General features: G+C 30.9%; 1 protein-coding gene across 1 annotated transcript in view; it reads left to right on the top strand.

Moving 5' to 3' along the window:
- Positions 1-451: 451 nt before the first annotated feature.
- LOC129232498 (paxillin-like) overlaps positions 452-25,918 on the top strand; it is a 39,613-nt gene continuing 14,146 nt past the window's right edge. Inside the window, exons 1-6 of the mRNA XM_054866644.1 lie at positions 452-466; positions 1,206-1,350; positions 4,381-4,537; positions 6,053-6,250; positions 18,746-18,919; positions 25,488-25,713. Coding sequence (XP_054722619.1) covers positions 4,418-4,537; positions 6,053-6,250; positions 18,746-18,919; positions 25,488-25,713 — 718 coding nt within the window. The 5' untranslated portion in view covers positions 452-466; positions 1,206-1,350; positions 4,381-4,417. The remainder of the gene's footprint in view (positions 467-1,205; positions 1,351-4,380; positions 4,538-6,052; positions 6,251-18,745; positions 18,920-25,487; positions 25,714-25,918) is intronic.

Raw genomic sequence — 25,918 nt, 5'->3', positions numbered from 1 at the left:
GATCTGCATCCAGTAGAGGATGTTCATTTGTTTATTGCGGAAAACATGCTTTTTCAGTTCAAAATTTTTACTTATCTGGGAAATATAATGTCTGGAAGCTCAAAGATTTTTACTTGGAAGAGGAGTTTTTTTTTTGTAACCCTGAAACATTGGTATGCTGAATGAAACATACTTTGCAATTTTGTGTGTCACAACGTTGCTTTATCAAATGTACTTTCCACACAAAGGAGAGTCAATGTTAATTACTCAAATGCATTAATTGTTATATTAAGTGTTATTCTATCTTGATTTCATTTGTTGAAATTATTTTTATTTTCTTAGCCTATTTATCAAAACCAGCAATCAATCAAGAGTGCCATGAATGAGAAATCCTCCAAGCCTCATTTTGCCAGCAATTTGTCAGAACTAGACAGCCTTTTAGAGGACTTAAACTCTTCTAGATATGCTAATTATCCAAATAAAAAAAGTAAGTTACATCTAATTAATAAAGCGTTACATTTTTTTTTCTTTTTTTTGTCAAAACCCTTGTAATATTTGTTTGCCAGGTTATTTCATGGTTCTTTATCAAATTATTGCTAACAAGTTATCCTATTTCTGCCCCCCCCCCGCTCTCCATATACATTGTAAAGGAGGTAATAATGGTTTAAAACCAACGTAATAATACTAAAATACATATTAAGAATTATATTAATATGAGAAAAATCAGAAAGTACAATTTTGGTGTAAAGTATGGAGACTCATGAAACTTCCACATTAGTGTTCGTGACCCCAACCACCAAAAAATATCACTGGCAGCAACAAATTATGTCAGAATTACGGACAAATTTGAGTGCAAGACAAAATATAGTACTTTTACTCTACAAGTATTTTCTTTAAGACTATTTATCGTAGTAGATAATCTAAAAAATCAAAGCAAAGCAGCATGTCATATTTTTGAATAGTTACGTATGCTGCTGTAAAATTTGGAATTCTTAGTAGATAATAAACAGCTGTGCTATTACTGAGTTTGGTTGTTCATACTAATTTCTATTGTTGAATTTGTTAGTTTTTGAAATAAGTTTTGCCAAAAGTATGCTGAGTAAATTTTTGCCCTTATTTTTTTTAAACACTTTCATTGTAATTTTCTTGAGTAATAATGCAGCTTAAGTGTTAAATTGATATAACTTTATTTTTAATATAATGTGTTCTGTGTTTTTTAAACATAGGTTATGAATCTCCTTCCTATAATATTTACAACAATGAAACTATACCACATAAACTGGCTTCCAATGGTGTTTCTGAACCTATAAGACCAACTGTTGACAGTCTGTTGGATGAATTACAAAGTTCACTACCTGACACACCAAAACAGTAATGTTTTTAAAATTTTGATTGTCTTGAATACTTGAACTAGGAGTTGTAATATTTTCTAACTTTTTTTTTTCTTTTTATCATTTTTCTGCTTGTTTTTCTCTTTAAACTATGGTAAATGTTTATATTATCTACTTTCATTCTTACTGTTCAAAATGTGGATTCTACGTTTTTTAACTGTGCACCTTATTACTTTTAATCTGGAAAAAAAGGGGGGGGGGGCATTTTAACGTTTGTCATGTTCCAAGGTCATGCACTGGAGTTTGTAATTACTTTCTTTTTCGAAGTTAAAAATCCATAAACAGTAGAATTAAGAAATGTATTCATAATTTGAAATATAGAACAATAATGAAACTTTGAAAAGTCTGTGTCCACTTTCAGTGAAATATTTTAAAATTAATTTTCCAAAGCATTTCTGTTAATGCTTTGGCTATTTTTGACTTTCTGTTAATGCTTTGGCTATTTTTGACTTTCTGTTAGTGTCTGTCACCTACAGCACTATTCAAAAGACGTATAATGTCCTTGGATTTTAATGGTTGAAAATCGAGGAACATTGACGTAAACCTGGAAAAGTATTATAAACTACAATTATATGAAAACGCGATTTGAAGAAAAAAAAAAAGGGATGCAATATGTGTGTATTTAAATTTAACAAACATATTTTCTTCACTTTTATTCTTGCATTAATTAACTATTTTATTTTATTTTTTTATTACATTATTTAAAACTTTTGCTGATTTGCAATATTAGCCTAGAGTATTTATTTCTTTGTTCTTTTCAGATTTAAAGTATTTCCCTTGCAAAGTTCTGCACTTTTTTTTTTTTGGAATATGTATGCATCGATTTTAAGCTCTATGTCTATGTCTGCATTTATAAGTACATCATTAAAAAACTATTAAAGTTATTGCTTACTATAATGACCTTTCAAAACATCAAATAGGCTCGTGAAAAATCATTATATAGGCTCAGCTTTGTTCTTTTGGCTTTGATCATTTGAGATATATTATGGTTTGAGAAAGGAGGCAAGTTAAAATAAATGCATTCTGAAAAATTTATTCTGAAGTTTTGAATGTTGTAACATTTGCACTGCTTGGAAAAAAAAAAGAGTGTAATTTTTGAATTTTTAAAGTTATTTACTTTGAAGAAAAATTTCCAAATATTTTATCAATGCAGTTAAAAAGATTTTGTATTTTTTAAATACGCTTTTTAACCTCTTGGGCTGAAAAGATGTGCTATTGTGCAGATAGGCCTTAATCTTTGCTTCGAAAATGGAAATGACATGCTGTGAATATCCACTAAATTTACTGGGTAATGTAAGTTGGTGAGTTGGATTTAACTTTTTGCAATCATGTAGCATGCAATCTGTAGTGCTGTTGCAAGGAACTCAAAGTTATTGTTCTGTGAAATTTCTTTTATGTGACACAATAAATAGCAACAACATCACTAGCAGTGAATTTATTATTTTTAAGTAAGCTTTTTTCCCCTACTTTTATTTCTTTACTTTTATTCTTCTTCTACTTTTATTTTCAAGTTTCTAAGTATTGTTTTGTTAATCTTTTTTATTTTTATCTAAATTGTTCAATGATATGCATTTTTTCAGATGATTTACTTAAAACTTTAATAGAAAGTTATGCAAATAAAACCTCATATTAGATGAGCAAGTCATGGGTTTCAGCCAATTAATATATAGAGCTGGAAGTTAATAATTTTTCCATTAATGAAAAAACCTTTAAAGCAGAGTGGCCCCCCCTAACTAAAATTTTTGGAAGAGGAAAAATTCTCAGTTTTCTGAATGAAATTTCAACTGTACCGAATGATAAAATACAAGTATGCATGCATATTGCATAGCATCTAATAAGGAGAAACATTAGGCATTATTTAATAACAATTTTCAGAATTAAAAAAAAAGAGAAATTAATTTCAAATTTGCATTGTTGTCTCCGAACAGGGGTGCCCACGGGGGGGGGAGGGGGTTATGGTGCAAGTTGGGCCATAAAAAAAATTTGGGGGGGAGGGTTATTTTTTAATATTTTTTTAAATTTATTTATTTAAATTTATTTATTGATTTATTTTTAATGAAAATGGTTTATTTTATTTTATTTTGTTTGTATTGTATTCCATTTATTTGTTTAGTGTGTGTATGTCACTGATGTAGAACAGAACTTTTCTAATAATATAATAATAATAATAGTAATGAAAAATAAATAAATAAATAAATAAAAATTATTTTAAAAAAAAGTTGATAAAATAAAAAAAGAGAGATGAAAAATAAAAAAGGAAAGAGGTTTGATAAAAAAATGGGAGAAGGGGGGGGATTTGCGCCATTGAACTTTAGGGGGATGGGCACCCCTGTCTCCAAATGTGCCGAATCATCATCAACATTTGCCGAATATGATGTTTGGAGAGGTCAGTGATCTCGCTGACAAGGGGTGGATTCAGGGGAGGGTCAACTGACCACTCTGTGATGAGAAACACTTTCTTTATTGTTATATTTTTTTCTTTACTTTTATTATTATTGTTGAAAGTTTATTTTTAGTGCAGAAAAATTAGTATAGGTAATCAATGTAAATAACATTTTACTTAGTCTTGTTAGATATCTCTATTCGGCGCTTCTCACAATTCAATAGCAATTCTTTTACAATGCAAGTATTAAAATGCATGTCGACAATCTTTCCCATCTTTTTTTATCAGAATATATGTACAATAATTTATTAGAATGTCATAAAATTTATTAATTTATATGCATTAAATGCTACATTTTGAAGAAGATTCAAATTACACTTCGTTTTTCATTGAGTGAAACTTGACCGCCCTTACAAAAAATTCTGGATCGGCCTCTGCTCGCTGACCTCCAATTGAAGCACCCATGACAACAAATGTAAAAATTTCTTGTGAAGTTGACTATGTAGCTAGTGTGTTTACTCTTTTTAATATGTATTCTTATTACGCATCAGCTAACTCTTCGTAGTAATTATTTTCCAAATGCATCATGTGACACTTTTAGTAACAGTTGTATATTCATTTTTCCAGCTCTAGTGTAAAGTATAGCCAGAGTACACAATCACCAATGATAAATTCTGTGAGTTCTTATCCACCTCATCCTCAAACTGTGGATGCTGCTGCTCCTGCTGCATCTTCTGCCACTAAGGAGTTAGATGATCTTATGGCTTCTCTCTCAGATTTCAAAGTATGATACCATTTTACTCCTGGCCTTTTCTGTTCAATGATTGTTATAACCTATTTTTCCCATTTTATTCTTCTTGAATGTTCCTGTTTTGATCTTTCTATAAAATTTTTGAAATGTTCTAAAAAAAAATTTTTTAAAGCATTTTTTTTTACGAAACTGTTAGCTTTTATACTTTTTAGCGAACTTTGGACATTTTAGCTGGAGAAAAGCAAAATTTGGAATAAAAGAGATTTTCATAAAGAAAACATATTATTTTTTATGTGCTTTCTGCTAATGGCAAATGTTGATGTTGAACAGAGTGACTGAGGGTTTAAAGAAATTGCTTTTGGACAATAGGTTTTTCTTTTGATTTTAAGAATATCAATAAATGTTTGATAATGCACTGCAATTCTGATTTTCTTGGAAGATTGAAACTAGAAATTCATAAATTTTTCTTTTCTTTATCAGGTACATATTTAAATTTGTTTATTTAATAAATGACATTGTTATTTTATTTATTTATTTTTTCAATTAAACTTAAAATGCATGTGTACACTTTTTTGCATTATATTTATAAATACAAGTTACGTTTTATAACTAAGTAAATAAATAATATTTAAAAAGCTATGTAAACATTTTTTTTTGGTATGTTTCTAGGGCATTACTTATCAATATAAGGTCATGTTTGTTAATTTTTTGAAGCGCTTGCATTTTTTGAAGTCATTTTTTTAAAATAATTTTTGATTTATCAACATCCTTATCCTGCCTTGAGAAGAGTGCAAATGTATAACTAAATAAAAATATAAAATATGTACTTAATTAATTTAAATTCTTGATATGTTATTTATAAATTATACTAGTAGAATTTTAACTAATAAAAAACAATCTTCTAATATTATTAGCTATGCATCTGCCAAAAAGTGTAATTCAAGTTCCTTTTGAATTCACTAAGTGCCCTCAATATATTTGTTTTATTTCTTCAAGTGTGGAAAAATATATTTTCTTTACAGTCCATGGAAGAGGTTTACATATTTATGGAAACTCAGGTGGAGGAGGTGTGTGTTAGGAGACATGCTCTGTTGCTTCTCTGTGCCAGAATATGTTCTAAAAATAGAGCTAACATGTGGCTGAGGAAAGCTCCCTGTCAAGCCACCCACTCCACTCCTCAAAATAACCCCCATCATACTTTGGAAGCAAAATGTAGGGCACTTCCCTTAATTTGGGACTCTCTCCCCCTTCTAACGTTCCCTGCCCAATCCTGCCAGCCTGCCCATTTCAGTCAACTTGTGACATGGACTTGCCGAATCAGAGTGTGTGCTGAGTGTTGATGGGAAAATGATAAAAGAAAATTTAGAGTTTTCCCACAATTCTGAGAGGGCCTAGAATTTTTCCTTCCAGCTCTGATGGCATTTTTTATCTCGCTACTGCTTAAAGTAGCAACCACTTTTTGACACCCCATTGCCGATGGGACAGTTGGTGTAGTTTTTTTGTGCCTGTTCTGGACATATTCACATAGTTTGTTTGCTCTTGCTGCAGCATACACAGCCCAACAAGGCTTCCGAAGCACAGTACGCCAAACCCCAGAAGGTCAGCAGGTCACCAACTGGTAGTGGTAAAGGTGTTGACCAGTTGGATTCTATGCTTGGTACTTTACAATCAGACATGAGCAAACAAGGTGTCAACACTAGCCCTAAAGGACACTGTACTGCTTGCAATAAACCAATTGTTGGGCAGGTAAGTCTCTTTTGTAATTTATTTCATAGGAAAAGTATATTTGCTGTATATTTTTGTGTGTACTAATTTTATTTAATTTCTTTGATTTTAGAAAATATGTATTGCCCCCCCCCCAACAATTTCTGCTCTTTTGTTTTTGGAAAACCTTACATGTCTAAATTCCTATTTTGTCCCGCAGTTGTGCATTTTCTGATGAGCTTGAGTTCTGTAATTCCACCAAAGTGTGCTTGCATTTGAACCCCATATCAGTCTTAATGCATTTTGTTTGTCACATCTTAGGGAGTGATGATGATGTTTTTAAAATAAATTGGCAATTACGAAGTCTATCTGCACTCATTCTTGATGAGTGTGCCATTGGCATTTTTTAGAGGGGGAAAATTGGCATAAAAAGATTTTTTCAGAAGATTAGAATCAAAATCCCAAAATTTCTGCTGTACGGCTTGCTACGCTGGACTTCAACATCGACCTCAATAAAAAGTACAAAATGAGATGCAGGATAAAAAAAAATGGTAGCAACTTGTTTGATGAGTAAAGAACATTATGAAAAAAGCATTTGCCTTACTGAAAAAAGAAGCTGAATAAAAATCACTTTAGACTGCAGCAATAAATTCCTGTTGTGTCTTAGTTTATGTAAGGAACAGATATTGGAAAAATGTGCCAAAAATAGAATTAAAGAAAGAAATGTTAACAGCTGGGAAACGTTTAGAAGCTGCTAACTTTTTTATTATGAAAAAAGTAAAGTTAAAAATATGTAAGTCTAAAAATTGCATGGCTTATATATATTTAGGCTCAAAAGAAGTTTTGTGACTTTTAATAACACTTGCTTATTTTATTATTATTAGTTTTAAATGTGCTGCAATAATAAGTTTTGTAACTGTATATGAAATTTTTAAAAAACTTTTTTTCATGCAATCCTCGACCAGCAATGAAAAAAAAAAGTTTAGGGGTAGATAAACTAATGTAAACAAATACAATTGTTTTTTACATTTTTATTTGTAATTCTGTCTTTTCAGAGTCAAGATTATTTCTATGTTTACCGACTTCAAATACAATTTTCAAAAACTTAAAAAACATTATTTCTGGTGCATTTTTAGGGGGGGGGGGTGAGGCAAAATTATTTTTAGATACTCATGTTTATAAATGACTCAATTTATTTTTTTCTCAAAATTGATAATGTGACATATAATCTTATTTTGCGCTGATGTTAGCCAATTGATCTGCAAATTTTCAGTTTTTGTAAAATTAAGTTTTTTGTTGACCTATTTTTGATTTGTTATTTTGTTTACTATTTAAAGAAGATTTGTTGTAACAATATTGTCATGTTTGATTGATTGAACACTTTACACCGAGAAGTGTTTTAGCAAACCATAAAATTATATTTGGATATAACATGAAATTACCAAATAGTTGTACAACCATCTTCAACATTTTCAATTGCACTTTAAAGTTTTTTTTTTTACTTTAATTATCTCTATACACATGGACTTTAAAGTATTAAAAACTGAAGTGTTATTCAGAAGTTTCAAAATATGGTAGCCAATCATCAACCCAACTAATTCCCTTTAAAATTCTGTGTCCAAAACCCTGCCTAAACTTCATCATTTTTATTTTCAAATGAAGTAAAGAACTTGTAATTTTAAGCTTTTTCTTAAAATAGGCTTTGTGTTCTGCACTCAATTAGTGCATTGAAATTAAACACGTTCCTTAAATCATGAATTTAAAAACTTGAGAAATGAAAGATTTTTTGCAATACTTATTTTCCTTCCTATTTTAAGAATAGTTCAAAGTGACTGATAGTTTTTATTAGTAAAAACTTATGTTGCTTTAGGATTTTTTTTATAAAAGTGAAAACTTGTAGATGCATTTTTGTTTTAGAAGCGTTTGTTTAATACAGTATTTTTACTGTGTTTTTTTTCTCATTGACGCAAAGCAACAGCAAAAACAAACAAAAATGCTTAAATATTTTACACACTCTGGCTCTGTTGAATGTAATTATTCCCACTTTGACCTATAACAGTTCAATGCCTTTGTAATCAGAGGGAATATTTCTTTGATCAAAGCTTTGAACTTCTTTTCTTATTTTAAAGTGTTTGCATTATGTTCTGAAGATGAATTCAAGTTTGGGGCACATATTTGTGTGTATAACCTATATATTTTAATTTGATGTTGCATAATGATGAAAGGGTTTTATGAAATTTATTGTAGTAGGTAGGAGTTGAGTTGCACTGTTGAAAAATCAATGTTATTTTTTGAAATATATTAAGAAATTGGGAGTAAAAAATCTTTTAAACAGATAAAATTTCAAAATATGTGAATAAATAACACGTTAAACAGCAATATATGAATGTATGTGTATGATTTAACATATATTTTATTATTTTAAAGTATTTCCCCATCCCTTCACTTTTACCAATGCATTTGGGGGGGGGGGGAGTTTTTTTTTAGATTTAATGAGCTAAGTATGTAAAGTCTAGTATGATTATTCTGTATGAAATTTAACTTTTTCTGAATAATTAGATTTTAAAGTATAGCATTAGAATTTCACTAACAGGCAATAAGAATCTACACACATTAGAATAACTTCAAGGCAGGCACATGTCTTGAAGTTACACTCCCCCCCCCCCCCCCCCGCAAAAAAAGAGGAGCATTATTGATGAAGAAAAGACATCCTACAAAAACTTTTGTCAGATATCATGTTTTATCTACCAGCTGCTGTTTGCACAATTTTGGGATTGAACTTATTACATAAAGGTAAACCTTTTAATTGTAACTTAAACTAGCTTGATAAAAAATTTCACTGTATATCCAGAGACTTTTTCTAACTGCTTGCTTAAGATTTTTATAAAATACAAATTTAAAATTAGGTCCTTGAATGCTTTTCTGTTTGTTTCAGTTATAAAACTTAGCATAATTGTTGTGTAGTTAGCATAAAAATAGTGTATTTGTTCACGCACAAATTGGCTCTTGTGTGTTAAATATTTACCTTTGATAAAGAGGCTTTGTTTTAGTTTTAAAATACATAAAGAATTAACATTAAAAAGGAGAATTTAGTGACAAAAAAGAAATTTTACAATAGAAAGAAAAAACAATCAAGAATTGTTAAAATAACTGCTAAAACCATACTGATGAATTGTTTCATTTTCAAAAGGATTTTCGTTTTATTTTCTTGGATGCAAACAACTCATTAGTTTGGTTTTGACTGTTATTTTATTGACCCCTAACTTTCTTTCTTATCCTATAAAATTTTAGTTTTGCCACTTAACCTCTTTTCAATGTCAATTCCTCAAATATTTGCTCTAATTTTTGACATTTTGCACTTTACTTTCATTGTTTATTCCTTTTATTCGTATTTTAGCAAAAAACAACTACTGATGACTTTTCATAGATGTAGCAAGCTTCATTATAATTTTGAGAGAGCTCAGTTTTTGCTCATTATAAAAAATTTTGACTTTTGACTATTCTGTGAATTGAGAAAAGAAACTACAAGTGAGGAATAAAAATTATAATTTGAGTTGCTGTAAAGATTTTAAATGTTAACTAATTATAATACATTACTAATTAACTGCTAAAATGTCATTCCTTTTATCCTTATATTTTATCTAAGCAAAATACTGTTCAGTTACTTTTAAATTTAATACATTTAGTTGCATCTTTTTACTGCTGCAAGTACTATTGTGTGATCCAAGAATCATGAGCTTTTCTGTTCTTGACTTGCCAACAGTTGTTTAATTAACATTAAATAATGTAACAGCAGTGAGATAAATCATCAGTTTTATATTGTAAACAGCAAAGTCAAAACCGAAGTGTCAGCAGATTTATGACTAAAGCCTTTGTTACTTCTCTGAAAATTCAAAGTGAAATAATTTCTAAAACATGTCTTTGTAAATTGTCATCATCAACGACCATTGTTAAAATAATTTAATATAATTTAATTAATTTAAAAAAACTTTTAGTTAAATTGATAAATGAAATTATTGATTAAATATTCAAAATTTAAAATCATAATACTTCTATTATTTTCTTAGCAGTTATTAAAAGTTAGTAGTTTGTTTCCAATAATCTCCCTTTTTTTTTCAACTCCATGTAGTTAAAGCATTAATAGAGCGTGAATAGCGTACAGGTTGCTGGCCATACAATTTTCTTGTCAGTTTGTGTATGTTATTGGACAATTTTATTCCTGTTTATGTATGTAGTAAATATGATTTTTTTTTTTGTTGAAAAGTTAAAGAAAAGGGCTAAATTCTAATTTTTGATTAGAAAAAGGCAGCATTTTCTTTATACTCCAGTGGTTTTTCTTTTTTTTAAAAGATTTTGAAACTGCTTTCATACTGAACTATTGCTTTTCTATTAACTTTATAAAATAATTGCTTTTCTGTTTCATGCAATTTCGATCCACCATCTCAAACATAAAACAAAGCAAATAGATTTTATCAAACTTTTTTTTGCATCACACAGTGAGCCATTTTTTATGAAACCTCACAAACTATAAGGTTGTAGCTGTGAGAAGGTAAAGCTCAATACCTGCAAATTATGCATTTTTCTTTTTCTTTTTTTTCGCATTTTTGTCATCTATTGTACTTCTGCTTTATTGTACGAGCTTGATTATTTGGTTTCCGCTGAAAGTTAATCATGAAAAAGCGTCAAAATTCCAACATTTCCCTATTCCCAGCTAGCACACGAACATTGGCCCAACGTTATCATATTACATTGAACCAACGTCGGCATCTTACGTCGGAACATACCTTAAAACGGTACGTCGGAAAACGGTTATCCAACGGTTGGTTATTCGTTACTTTCAAACGTTATTCTAATGTAAAATACAACTGTAAACTAACCATTTACAAACGTAATTTCTATGTAAAGTACTACGTTCAACCAATGTTATTCCAATGATGTAAAATACAACAGTAAACTAACCCTTTAGAAACGTAATTTCGATGTAAAAAGCAACGCTTAACCAACATTTTCTAATGTTGTTCCAATGTAAAACACAACAGTAAACTAACAATTTCCAAACGTAATTTCGATGTAAAAAAACAATGCTTAACCTACATTTTCTAACGTTACTCCACTATGAATTTCAACGCTAAACCAACTATCTTCCAATGTTATCTACTTTAACTGTAGCATTTCATTAATAAAATAAGTATTACGAGGTGCTCTTAGAAGAGCGAGTGTAAAGAATAATTTTTCAGTCATATATTAACATAAAATGATAAAATGGCTGAATTTGACGTACAATTTATCATTTCCCTATCATTTACAAACGTTTCAATAAAATATGAACAAAAATTTAAGATATTGATAATTCTTACCTTTTATTTTTCGGAATAATTACTCAAAAATTATCTTCATAAGCATACATTAGTTTCTTTTTTTCTTTTCCAGGAAATACTAATTACCAGCAAGGTTATTCTTAAGACAGAATAAAATTTTTGACTTTAAAATTCTGCCGTGAAAAATAACCTAGCTTGTCTGAAGGTTCAATTTTTCCTTTGACCTGAAATAAGAATTTAAAAAAAAAAAAAACGTACGCATACACATTTAGTTAGTAAATCTTCATAACAATTAAAATGACGTAGGTTAAACTTATTTTATTGTTTTGCCGAACTATATTATATTCTCCCATATCATTCAAAAGTTCATGTTCATTGATTTTTTTTTTCATTTTATTATTAGGGAAGGAATTTTAATGTATTTTATCTATCAAAGAGAAAAGTTCATTCAAAGACAATTTTATTTCTATGGTACAATTCACGTGTAATTTGTATGATTTGCAAACTATTTTTAAATATTGTGCTAATAAAATTACCCAAGCTAAACAAAGGAACAACACGAAATTCTGAAACGAATTCAAAGCATTCACAAAATTCTCTAAAAAAACTAGTTAAAGCATCTATCAAAAAAAAGAAAAAAAAATCAGTTCGAAAGCGCAAAAATTTTAAGAATTTCGATTCACGGGAGACCCTCCCCCCCCCCCAAAAAAGAGAAAATACCCCTGGAAACAACCTCCCCCAAAAAACACCCTGCCAAAACGAATTTGTAGAAAAATTTCAAGCAGTTTAAAACGAAAAAATTTGGGCCTGCACAGCCACAATGATTTGTCAAGCTTGAAAAACGAATAAAAGTAGAATGCATTTAATAATCACACACACACACACACATGCACAAAAAAAAAAAAAAAAACTTTTACCTTAGTTTTAAATTTATTGAAAGAAAGAAAAATAGTTGGAAAAATGAATTGATTTACTTTGGAAGACTTTAGTTCTTGCGAGGACTGAACACTCGCCGTGAGCAAGTGCAACACATGTGAATGTGTATGTGACCCTGGAATGAAAAAGAAAATGGCTATGCCCCCGGCGCACTCCTCCCTCACCCCTTTCAAATCCTGGGTCTCAACAAGACTGCAAAGGCAGGGGGGGGGGGGTGCTTATGGGATGCATTACGCACGCATCGCAGAACGCGCAAATCAGCAACGAGCTTGCAATAAATGGGCGTAAAATCTGAAACAGGTTTGAAGGTTAGAAATAAGTTGGGAATGCGTTTAGTTGGATATAGGTTGGTTTTAAACCACCCTCCGATGCTTCGGATGAGCGTATGAAAAAAACCAATATCTAACCAAAACATATTTCCAACCATTGCGATGCATTTTCAACCTTTCTCCAACGTAAATCCGATGGTTTGTGCTACCTGGGTTGTTAGTATGGAATCCTAAACGCATATCTTCAAATATCTCAAAAACAATTTCTGCAAGTACTGCACTTTACCTTCCTGCAGGAGTACAAAGTATTGTATGCTAGGTAAAACCCATCAGTATTTCTTTTAACATAGGCTCACAATACATTTAGAGTTTTCCGCATATGTACATTTTTGATATTACTTATCAGTCCATACTTACAGGTCCTTTAGAACACTACTTGTAGAAATAGTGTAAGAACCAAAAACTGATTTTTCTTGATAAATAACTACCATGGGAAAAGAGATAAAAACATGCCTTGAACATCAATGCAAGGGAATACCACGGAATTTTTGTTTTAGTTAGATGACAAATTTAAAAATACTTTCATTTATTTTTTTTCCTCATTGTTATGGCTTCAATAAATAATATAACTACATGTTTGAAAGTTTGTTTGGGTCATATAGTTGTTCTTGATGCTTTCTGGCTTTTTCAGTGCATCAGGTGATGAATGATTTATGTAATTAGTGCAAACCTTTTATTTTTATGCATGCTTTTAATTTTGTTTCAATAATCTATTGAATGTTCTTTCAGCAAATATATGGAATTACTTTATGGTTTACCATTCTTCTTAATCTGAAATTACACATACTATGTGGAGTTTGGAATTTCAAAGCATTTTACACAATTAAGACCTCTATTTGACTTAATAATTCTTTGATTGAACAGAAATTTTAAGTAATTAGCAAAAGTATAAACATTCCTAGTAAATTTTCCACCATCTGAATTCAACTATTATCATATTCTGTGCCAAATTTTGGTTTGCTGAAAGTTTGAAACTTTTTTTTTTGGTTAACCTGCCTATCAGAAAAGAATATTTTAAACTTAAGCATATTGGTACTGCAACACTTTCAATGTTACATACTTTCATAGTATTGAAAATTTTTGGGACTAGTAAGACTACTACTAAGTGTTCCTTTTGACTCGGGAGAGAAATGACTATCCAAGTTCCTTTGATGGAGTGTGCTACAAGTGTATATCACCAGGACATATGGTAAAGCTCTAGATTAGCAGGTGACCATTTAATTGAAAATGGCTACCAAAAAGTCAAGCCTTAGTTGCCAAAAGTAAAACCATGTGTTTCTTTATTTCTGGAAATGCATATTGTATATCTGACACTACTTCAAATAATAAGCTTCAAATTCTGAAACATTCAGCACATCAGTCAACTCAACCTTGGCAACATGATTCAGAGCAAATACCCTAAAGGTTATTTACTTTTTTTGATATATATATATATATATATATATATATATATATATATATATATATGTATATATGTATATATATATATATATATATATATTAGGGTGGAACGAAAAAAACAAAGTTTTTATTTTCAAATTGTAATAGTGCAGAAAAGTTGCGATTGGTGAAGACTTACAAAACAAAACAAAAATTTTTAAAATCGGATAATATCTTCCGATCCCGCAACGAGCCTGAATATTTGAAAAAATGGAAAATTTCATGTGTTTTTAGCGATTTTTTAAAAACTTTGCTCCAACATTTCTTTTTAATAATTTAATACTCTAAGACGGAAAAGTTACGATTGCTGAAGCCTTCAGAAATTTAAAAAAAACATATTGAAATCAAATAATACCTTCTGATCCAGGAACAAGCATGAAAAGTAAAAAAAAAGGAGAATTTCATCTTTTCTTATAGTGATTAAAAATTAAATTGTTCTTCTTGTTTTTTTTCCCCGGTGTTACATGGAAAAGCCTTTTAAAAAACCCTATATTACACATAAACATTAATTTATCTCATGACTTTTAAGGTATCTTCTAAACATGAAAAACTACCATTCTTTACAACAATGAAACATTTTCAAATAATAGAAAGTCATAAAATATTTACCAAATTTACAATCCAGTATACAAGTCTTATTGTTTTAAGTGTTACTTGTTAAAGCTAATTTATAATCAGATTTTTTGGAAAATTCGGGCATAATTGACCTAGATTTCAATGTTGCTCTTATGTAACCATCTCTTGATTTAAATCCACACACTTGGAGTGAAACCTCCGTCACTAGCTTCACACATCTTTCGCCAGCTTGCGTATGGCAGGGGAATAGTTTTATATCCCAGTCGGGTATAGTGCTTGTTGCAATAAGATTTTCAATGTTTTTGTTAGGAATTTTTCGAAGAAAAGGTGGAGAAGATAACTTTGTCGTGTTCCAATTAATAATCTCTGTGTAATCTTCTGCTTCGAAATTTAGAGATGGAATGACAAAGTTTCTAATGCTTTTGCCTTTAGAAACAGACTCCCTGGCTTTTAAGACGTTTTTAAACGCTATCCTCTTATGTGCCTCCTTTCATCAAACACCATTGCCATTAATAAGTTTTCGGGATGCGAAAAGAAAGAGTTTCTTTCAATGACAGGGTAAGCAACTTGTTTTAGATTGTCAGGTACGTATCGACAGGTTTGAATTGTTCTGTAAACATGAATGGCACCGTCTGTGAAATTTTTGCGGTTCTTTATTTCAAACCAGACCGGCATGTAACATCTCAAAATAAAAGTCACTTTGTATTTTAAGTCACCTGATGGGATCGATACACTTACGTACAGTCTAAGGACTCTATTTGCACAAGTGAGACATCTGGAATGTGAGAGTGGGCCGGGGGTCACGATTTGACAAATCATTTGGGCAATTGCCACCCTTTGTTGCCTGATATACATCTAAAAGATATCTTTGATCCTTGCTCAGGCACTTTCTGTTTACATCTGGAATTGTACAGTCAATTGCTTGAAAATCTATTACTGGCAGTTTTTCGCAACCTCTGAGTTGTTCTCCTACTGGTCCAGAAAACGAATTTGAGCCAGTTGTTCCACCATCCAAATACCGAAAAAGATGGCGGAAAGGCAATTCAATAAAATGTAATAAACAAATAGCCCATTGCAATGATCGTCCAATATAAATTTCAAATTGACGAATCGCGCCACTTTCCCAGCCAGTATTGGTTTTAGTACCATCGCAACCTACGATGGCTAAATCATCCAGTGAAATTCTTTGTTCATTTAGATATGAAACAATGCTATTCACTATGTCTTTGGCTGATCCAGAGTTTGGAGACACGTGGCCAATATAAACGGAATCAGATTCTTTGATAATAGAATAATGCTCTTTCACTGTTCGCCGAAATTGCTTTGATTCAATCTTATCTATATATAAAGTATCATCTTTTCTTTGTCAAAAAAAAATACCACAAATGGAGTCTTGTTTAATGCCACTTTGCAGATCTTTTCTATTTTGGCGCTTTTCTCTCCTAATTTTTTGTAATTAATCGTTAAACTAAGATTAAAAAAAAAGCTGAAAAAGTGCTTAAAGTTTACATTTTTTCAAACATGTAGGTTCGTTGCGCGATCGGAAGATATTGTTTTATTTCAAAAAGATATTTTTTTTGTTTTGAAGTCCTCACTAAACGTAACTTCTCCGTTCTGCAGCCTGAAAAAGTACATTGAACCAAAAATGTTAAAAATTCGGAAAAAAAAAACCTGAAACTCTCAACTTTTTCGATTTTTTAGGCTTGTTTCTGGATAAGAAGGTATTATTCGATTTAAATTTTTTTTTTTATTTCTGAAGGCTTTACCAATCGTAACTTTTCCGTCTTAGAGCCTTAAAAAGAAACATTAAAACAAAATTTTTGAAAAATCATTAAGAAAACACGAAATTTTCCATTTTTTCAAATATTCAGGCTCGTTGCGAGATCGGAAGATATTATCTGATTTTTAAAATTTTTGTTTTGTTTTGTAAGTCTTCACCAATCGCAACTTTTCCGCACTATTACGATTCGAAAATAAAAACTTTGTTTTTTTCGTTCCACCCTAATATATATATATATATATATATATATATATATATATATATATATATATATATATATATATATATATATATATATATATATATATATATATATATATATATTAAAAAATGGCTGTCAAAAGTGAACACCATTTTCTCTCTTTCATGCAGGTCATGAAAGATTACTGATTTGTAAGACCTTTAGAATTGGGAGAAAGTGGGGGGGATCATTAAATATTTTCCAGCTGCTTGATGTTGTGTAGTAGTTAATTTTTTAAATACATACTTCATGCTTCATTTTTGTACTTCAGAAATAAAGGGTATTAAGTCACAAAAACAAGATTTAGTCAGGAGTTGAGTTTAAAGTTTCTCATTTGTGAGAAGTCTAGTATTACTGGATTGTCATCTATGAACTCATAAACTGATTTTTTTTTAAATCAAAATCTTAGTGCTTTATACCTTTGAATAGAGTTTAAAAGGTTTAGTAAAATGGTGCTTAAATCTGTTTGAAAAAAAAAAAAGACTGCCTTTTAACCGCTCAGATACATATTTGCTATGTTATGATTCATCATCATCATCATCATCATCATCATAGTTGGCTCGACAGCCCAGGGTGGGCCAAGGCCTTCCTTTGGAGAATCTTCCAAGACGTCCTACTTTTTGCCTGGGTTTTCCAATTTTTAACTTTGAGAATATCGAAGTCAGATTCAACAGAATCCAACCATCTCATTTTTGGTCGTCCCCTTCCTCGAATTGTCACAGGTTTTGCAGCAAAAACTTTTTTTACTGGGTTTTCTTCGTTCATTCGAGAGACATGGGCCGCCCAGTTCATTCTCCTAATTTTTATGCTTTTTATTATGTCAGGTTCTCTAAACAATCTGTAAATTTCAAAATTGAATCGTCGTCTCCAGACACCGTTCTCATTGATGCCTCCAAAAATGCTTCTTAAAACCTTTCTCTCAAAAATTAATATCTTACGCTCTCCGGTTTTAGTCAAAGGCCATGTTTCAGAAGCATAACTTAGAACTGGCCTAATAAGAGTCTTATAAACCAAGATCTTTGTTTTTCTTGAAATCAAAGACGATCTGAAGATGGGGCGTAGTCCAAAAAAGGCCTTGTTTGCCAACGTTATTCGGTTCTGTATTTCTGAGATTGTGTCATTTTTGTTGTTAACACAGGACCCAAGGTACGTAAAACTGCTAACGATTTGAAATGAATGTGTACCAATTTCTAAACAAGTGTTCCTGTCATTTGGCGGAATTTTTTGTACAGGCATATACTTGGTCTTGGAGTTGTTTATTTTTAGTCCCATTCGACCAGCAGCTATCTCCAAAGATGAAAAGGCCTCTTTCAAGGCTGGTACAGTCCTAGCAACTATATCAATATCATCAGCATAGGCTAAGATCTGAACTGATTTGTAAAAGATGGTGCCCCTAGTGTTGATATTTGAGTCACGAATAGCTTTTTCCAAAGCAATATTAAAAAATGTTATGATTCACTCAACAAAAATATATTTTTTATGTTTTTTCAGTGAAGAACCTCTGTAATATCTTTTGAATTTTTTACACATTGAGAAATTGTAAATACATGTTTTAAATTGTTCTAAGTCTTAACATTATTATTGTCCAGCATTTGCTCCAGTTGATTTAATTCACTTTTATTTGCATGTTATGTCATTTTATGACCTTTTAAAGCTGTACTGCCAGGGCCTGATTACTGAATAGGCCAACTAGGCCATAGCCTAGTTGGTCCCTGCTTTTTAGGAGCCCCCAAATGGTTAAAATTGTAAGGTTGCCCCCCCCCGTCCCCCCAAAAGAAATTTAGCCTGGAGCCTCTTGATAATTTACTCTTGTCTTGTTTTCTGCTACGCTATTTGTTGACTTTAATTGTACCATGTTCAATTGATTCTTCCCCTCAAAAAATTGTTCTTTTTTTAACTTCATGTTGCTCGTTATAGGTTGTTACTGCATTAGGAAAAACATGGCACAAGGAGCACTTTGTGTGTGGACATTGCCACCAAGAACTGGGAACAAAAAACTTCTTTGAAAGAGATGGTGTACCTTATTGTGAAACGGATTACCACAATATCTTCTCACCTAAATGTGCATATTGTAACGCAGCTATTCTCGGGGTATGACTTTTTGCTCTTAATAGATTCCTTAATGCTTACACATATTTCAAAATAAGTTTACTATCAGTCATTGTTTTATGGATTGCATAATAGTTTGTGCTTAATATGTATGTTGATTTCAACTGTATAATTTCTATTATTGACTTGTTAAATAACAAATGATTATAGCTCTTTTTTTTTACATTGCATTAATAAAGGAAGTTCATTGATATCCTACTCAAAAAAATGCTTGACTTAATGATTGTAGCCTGTTGAATTACTGGTTGATGCAGGCCTACAGCTTTAATTCTTATTTCGTTACTGTTGGTGAACTTGCCCATATAATTTTAACTCTGAAACTAGTTCAGTTTTGAACTTTGAACCCATAAAATGAATCTTTTTTTTTCTTCAATGAAGGAATCGGTTCATAAAATCAGATGCTGTTGTGGGCTTTAAGCTTGATTATATAAATTTGCTGTTAGTGTTTGATCATTGATTTTAATTTAAAACAGTCCACTTCCTTTACAAAACAACTTTTTAGTATTTTAAAAAGGATGATATGAATCAAATTTGTTTTAATGTCTTAAATTCTGTAAATAAAGTAGGATAAAAATTGTTTTCAAGAAAGGTTCAATTATTATTTTTAATTTTTTTTTTAAATCAGTGATTTTATTCTTTGTTCATTGCATTTTGCATTGATACTGCTTAGCTTTTCTGTATTTGTGTCTTTGGCATATTAATAAATTATCTGTAAGTGTGAGTGGTCTTCAGATATGGCCGAAAATAGTCATAGATTAGCCTTTTGATTGTGATTAAAACCTAATATGAAAATGTTCAACCGTTTTAACCATGATTTATAAAACCCAATTTCATGTTGAATGATTATGTAAAAAACAATATTTTTGTAAAATGTAGCCAATTGGTCAAACATTTTCTTATTTCTTATATGATTGGCAGTCACCTACCTCTGTTTTGACTATATTGCAATATTAAAACAAATTTTATAATCCTCAAAAGTAAGCAACAAACAAAACTGACAATTAAGGAAAAGAAAGGGAAAGGCTGTAGAGATGGTGAGGGTTATTTTAATGATATTATCTTTAAAAAATATTTGACCCGAATATAAGACATTTGACGAAAGCTTTTGCTTGATGTCTTTTCATTCTTAATTAGGAAAAACTACTACTTTAGCAGGGTCGTGGGCACTTGGAATAGCTTACCGGAAGAGGCAGTAATGAGCAAGGGGGTGGATAGCTTTAAGAGGGCCATTGATCTTCATTGGGGACTAATTAATTGACTAGGACCAGCCTAGCTGGGCCCAGAGCCTGTTGCTGGTCGTCACATTTGTATTTGTATTAAGTTCACTTCTTTACATGGGCTCCTTATATGGGCCAGAGGTGGGCAAAAGAGGGCAGCTACCTCCTCCCTCCTAAAATAAAACCAAAAAAAAAAAAAAATGTTGCTTCAATTTATAAATTTATCAATAAGTTCAGCTGTAGGAACTTTGAGTTTGAAAGTGTGCATATCTTCTTTGGGAGCTCATTGAAAAATGGAAAGTAATTGGTATTTAGTTGTGTTAATACCACTATCATTTTAGAATGACATTGCTTCCATAATCTTTGAAGGAAGGGAGAGGCAACAGATCAGCCCCCTAATTGCCCAAAAGATGGACCTGACCAAGGGCACCTTGAACTTAGATTTTTGGGAAGGTGGAAAATCTCAATTTGCGGAATGGAACTCCAAATTTTGCCAAATGGAACTCCAAATTTTCCTGAATGGAGCTCCAAATTGTTGCCGAATGATGATGATAGTTTTGCCAAATAGAACTTCAATTTTTGCTGAATTGTAAGACAAAATTTGCCAAAAAGGAAAATTTTGGGAGGTCAGAGTGACCTCCCATCGGAGCTTCTCTGGGCCTGCCCCTCCCCCCTTTCCAAGTTAATCTGGTTATGCCCTTGCTTCTTTAGCATTGAAAGAGTGTTCCTTGTAATGCTGAAACACGGTTATGCAGTAATTTGCACAATAAAACGTTTTTAATTTTACTTTTTTGCACAACATATTTCTTTATTTCTTAATATTATATGGCTGGGGGAAAAGGAAAGGTGCTTCCTTATAACCGTGAGGACTCATCATTCTTGATTACACACAATCCCATTTAATGGATAATAGGAAATTCAAGTTAAAATTAACATCAAAATCACTGTTATACCAGATGGTCTTGCAAAGATTTTATGGTCGCTCAAACTTTCCATAAATAGTGTTCAAGAACAAACTGCAAAGGCAATAAAAGGAATTAATGCAAAGTGGCATTCCTTTAAATACTACATAAATGGAAATCGCTTCTCGGCCTTTTGGCTAGGATCAAAGTGTTGTCTATATAAATAGAAAAAAGCTTTGTGATAAGAGGTTGTTATATGAGTCAGCAAACTATGGAAATCACTCTGAGCTAATCTGATTATATCAGATTTCCTTAAGTCTAATAATTGAAGAAAAAAAGAAAAATGATCATATTGATAATGAAGGAAACAATTTGAAACATAGTGAAGCAGATGAAAGAGTTTATATGGTTATTTTATTTTATAAAATTAGTAACTTATAAACGAATAACAGAATTAAAATTGCATAAAAAGCAATTAGAAGTGCTGATGCTAGTTCTGAATTTGCAGTGGGCTTGTTAAAAGAGAAAAAAAAAAAGCTGAGAACTTTTATTCCATGTTTTTTTTACAAACTCTTTATTTTTACATTTAAAATGAGAATTGATTGTAAACTGGAAACACATGTCTGCAGTTCTAATTGCTATTTGTGCAATGTGAACAGCATTATTTCTTTAACCTGTTTGACAAAAGTAAACGTTGTATGCATAAAATAACCTCTGTTTTAGAAATTGGCTAGATTAGTTTTGGGTAAGTGGCAAGGTAAGATGTTTATAATTTTTCTTATTTATTTATATATTGCTGTTATCATCACTTCAAATGATGATTGTATTAATATAGAATAGAATTATTGAATTTAAGGATAGTGATGCATGCAGTGTTGTATAAACTTCACTTCTATGTCAAATAAGTCAGTAATCATATTTGGGTCATTCTCCAGAAAATTTAACTTTTGAACTCAAATATTTTTCAATTTCGAAACCTTTTTTTTTTTCTTTTTTTTCCATTCTTACATTAAAGTGTTACCTACTAAAAGAAACCATAAACAATGACCCAGCTAAATTCCAAATATTTTACTCATAAATAAAAAAAATTTTAAGAAAATCTCTGTTTACAAAAATAAAAAATAAATAAATAAGAAAACTTTTAATGTTTCGAAATTGAGGCCAATTTAATATCAAAGTAGTAATTTTGTTAATTGTGCGAACAAGGAGCTATTTTAATGATTACTGGGAATCTAATATTAAGCTCTCTTAATTAAAGTATGGCTTAATTTTTAGTTATCCTTTTAGTTCAAATATGTGTTTAAAATAGTATTTAATAAATTTAAGAATATACTGGCAATTTATAATTTTAGTAGAATGCCTATAGTTGATGTATTTCCCCTCCATCATTTAATTTCACCTCAGAAATAATGGCATTGATAAGGTCTGTCACATAAGTGAGATTCACGGAGGTGAGGAATTTTCCATAGATATAGACTACATAATACACATAATATTTTTCAGGGAATTTTTTTTTTCTTTGTTGCTACAATCTGCACATGTTAAGCATATGAAAACATGTTCACTTCTTTTTTTACATCAATTTACATCCCTGAAATTCATGTTCACGAAGGTGAGAATTCACAATAAACATACTTAGTTTTTAAAACAAAAGCTATCTTCTTGTTTCTCGAAAAAAACCTCACAACTTCTTTATGGCTGAAAATAAACAAGGGGACTCCTTTGTATCATGTAAAATAAAATGTGATGTTATTACTGCCACGTGTTAATGAGAAATGGCATTTTGTGTTTAGGTAACAGAGGTGAGAACTTGTTGTGTGACATGATTCTTTATCCTGTTAAAACAAACTAAAACACAATATTAAAAAATTAAATATACTGAAACAATTAGTATTTGAGACACTTGTGAAAGGAATAATAAATAAGTATATACTTATAATTAAACAAGTTATTGAGCAACATAAACAGTCACACCAGGTGTGTGACATGCCATGTACCTTAGAATTCACATGTTGTGAACAAAAAATATGGCAAAATAAAAAATATTATTAAAAAATTGTGGGCATGTTTAAATAGATATATTTTTGATGAAATTAAAAAGCATTGTTAAATGAATTGTTCCTGAAAGTTTTTACAGCAAATGGCATGTGACAGAAAAGTTACACTTTTTGAAGAATGGCCCATTTGTGGCATATATGTCAGTACAGCATATTTACTTGAAATCATAATACATTACCCTCGAGGGTCCCTTGCGCCTCTCACTAAATTATAGTACAGTAAATGCATAAGTAGGGTATCAAATGGGAAGGCTTTTCCCTGGTACAAAAATTGTATTGGCCGAAGTTTTATTTATTTATTTATTTATTTTTTGATAAAATGGAGCAAAAATTTAAAAATATACTAATGTCAGAAAATAATGTTATTTGATTGCTATCTTATCTGCCTGTCATTGCAAAAAGCTATCAATTTTTCTTGATTGAAGTTGGAAGTTATTTCATTCCTTTATGAATAGTAACATTAATTATAAGCAAAAAGTTGACAATTTATTAGGATATAAGTTTACAATAATTTTGTCAAGCACTTGAAAATAAGTACATTTTTTATCACTGAACATTTAATGGCCTGCGCCAGTAATGTAACTAGTTTCTGTGCTTGCGGGGAAGATGGCATCCCCCAAAAAGCTACATCTTTAATAGACCAGTCTATAAGCCAAAGAATTAGTCCTATTAATTATCTCTTCAACCTCAAATATGTGATTGAAAATTTTTGAATAAAAAAAAAAGTGTTGCCTTCATCTTAATCCAGTGCATAATTGTTAAGTTTATTAGGGATGCACAAATAAGCAAATTGGCAGATTACCACTTAATTTGCAGAAAATAATTGTCCACTAATTTGTTAAAATTTTAATTATTTTTAATGCTACTGTTTTAACCTTTTTTATAAATTACAATTTCATTTTTTCGGGTTAAGTTGATAGTTTGATTCTGTGAGGAATAATTATTTTTCTCCATATTCAAAATTTTTCCTTATAATGATGTTTCAAAACTTAATTCAAGTTCTGGAAACTATTTTTTAAATATTGTTAATAAAATTCAATTCTGTTGTTAACCAGATTGATGAAAATTTGAATATTTAGTTAGTTGACCATTGTCTATAGACATTTTAGTTGGGCATTGAACTTTTTTACTATTAGTTATTTGATACCTTATATCTTTATGAAAATTATAAGGCAATTTCAAGCACAATGCTATAGATAGGATGTGTAGAAAAGTATTGACTCGTGGTATGTGTGAAACATTGTATATATCATAGAGGCGCAGATCAATATAAAATAGAAAAATTAAATTTAAAAACATTGAAATCTATTTAATAATTCTCAAGTTTTTATTAAAAGTAAACATTAGTGATTTTAAAAGAAAGTTATACAGTTTATGCTATAATTGTATGCATAAACAGTAGCTTAAAACAAAAGTAAGTTGGAATTTGAAAATTCTTTCCCACAGAAAGGGAACTCCAGTGGTACAGCGAGGGAAAGGAGATCAAAATCCCTCCCCCCCCCCCCCACACAGAGGCAATAGTGTAGTCAGGGTTTCATTTTGGAGTGGACCCAATGAAATTTGAATGTACTCAAGTACAAGTTTTCCTATGTTTACAAGCAGGAAAATTATGTGTGAAAAAGTGGATACCGTAATTTTTGAATTTTCTCACTCATTTATAGATGGGTCTAGGCCCCATTGACCCTTTCCTTGCCCACCCCACTGCCCAGAGGCCCTGGTTTTAACTTTATTAACAACCCTAATACAATAGCTTATACACACATAAGGATTATTTTCACCAAAAAACCCTCTCCTGGAGGTCTGGCTGCGTTTGTGAGACACATATAATATTACAGTAAAACCTCTCCAATACGTGACAATTTTTTTTGTCCGCGATAGATGGGTGTCCACAGGACAGTGATTTAATACTGTTATTTGCCTTAGAATCGGGGAATTAAAAATTGTCCACATTTGAGGGGTGTTACTGTACACGGAAAACAGTAGCCACTGGTGAGACACTTATAATATTACATGAAAAAAGTAACCATCTCATAACCTGTTGCTTTAAAAATATATGTGTGCATTAATTTAATAAATGTTTTAAAACGATTTGGTTAACCTCTTTTAATGGTATGTTATTATTATTAGTTTATTATATGTGCCTTTTGCTGTAGAAAGTTATTTAATTATTGTTTATGTACTTAATCAGCATAGTTTCCAGTTCTGGGCGCACTTAAAGTAATTAAAAATAAATTTTTAAAAATAAGCCGATCAACTGTTGAAACTTGGTTTGATTGCTGCTGATTAATTTGTGCATCCCTACTTTATCTTTGTGAATTTTGATAAATGTTACTTTCATCCACTATTCATGTAATCTATTAAGTCTTCCCCTTAGAAATGTATTACTGCATTGGATAAAACATGGCATCCCGAACATTTCTTCTGCACTCAGTGTGGAAAGCAGTTTGGTGAAGATGGCTTTCATGAAAAGGATGGCAAACCTTACTGCAGGGAAGATTTCTTGGACATGTTTGCTTTGAAATGTGCTGGCTGCAATCGACCCATCACAGATAACTATATATCTGCCATGAACAGTCAGTGGCATCCTGGATGCTTTGCATGTCGGGGTAAGGACATTCTGCATTACTTTCCTGCTTTTAGCTTGTTTGAAATATTTATTACAATACAAAGGCGACATCAGTAATGCATTTCAGTGTTTAGAAGAAAGATTGTTTTTACTTCGTAATTTTGAATCACCGAGTGAAACTCTTTCAACTCGTCTTATTAGAAATTTGCTTTTGTCATCAAAACTCTTTTGTTTTTTTC

This window comes from Uloborus diversus, unplaced genomic scaffold (genome assembly GCF_026930045.1).
Source record: "Uloborus diversus isolate 005 unplaced genomic scaffold, Udiv.v.3.1 scaffold_1211, whole genome shotgun sequence".
In the NCBI taxonomy this organism is placed as follows: Eukaryota; Metazoa; Arthropoda; class Arachnida; order Araneae; family Uloboridae; genus Uloborus; species Uloborus diversus.
This window is presented reverse-complemented; position numbering and strand designations above follow the sequence as displayed.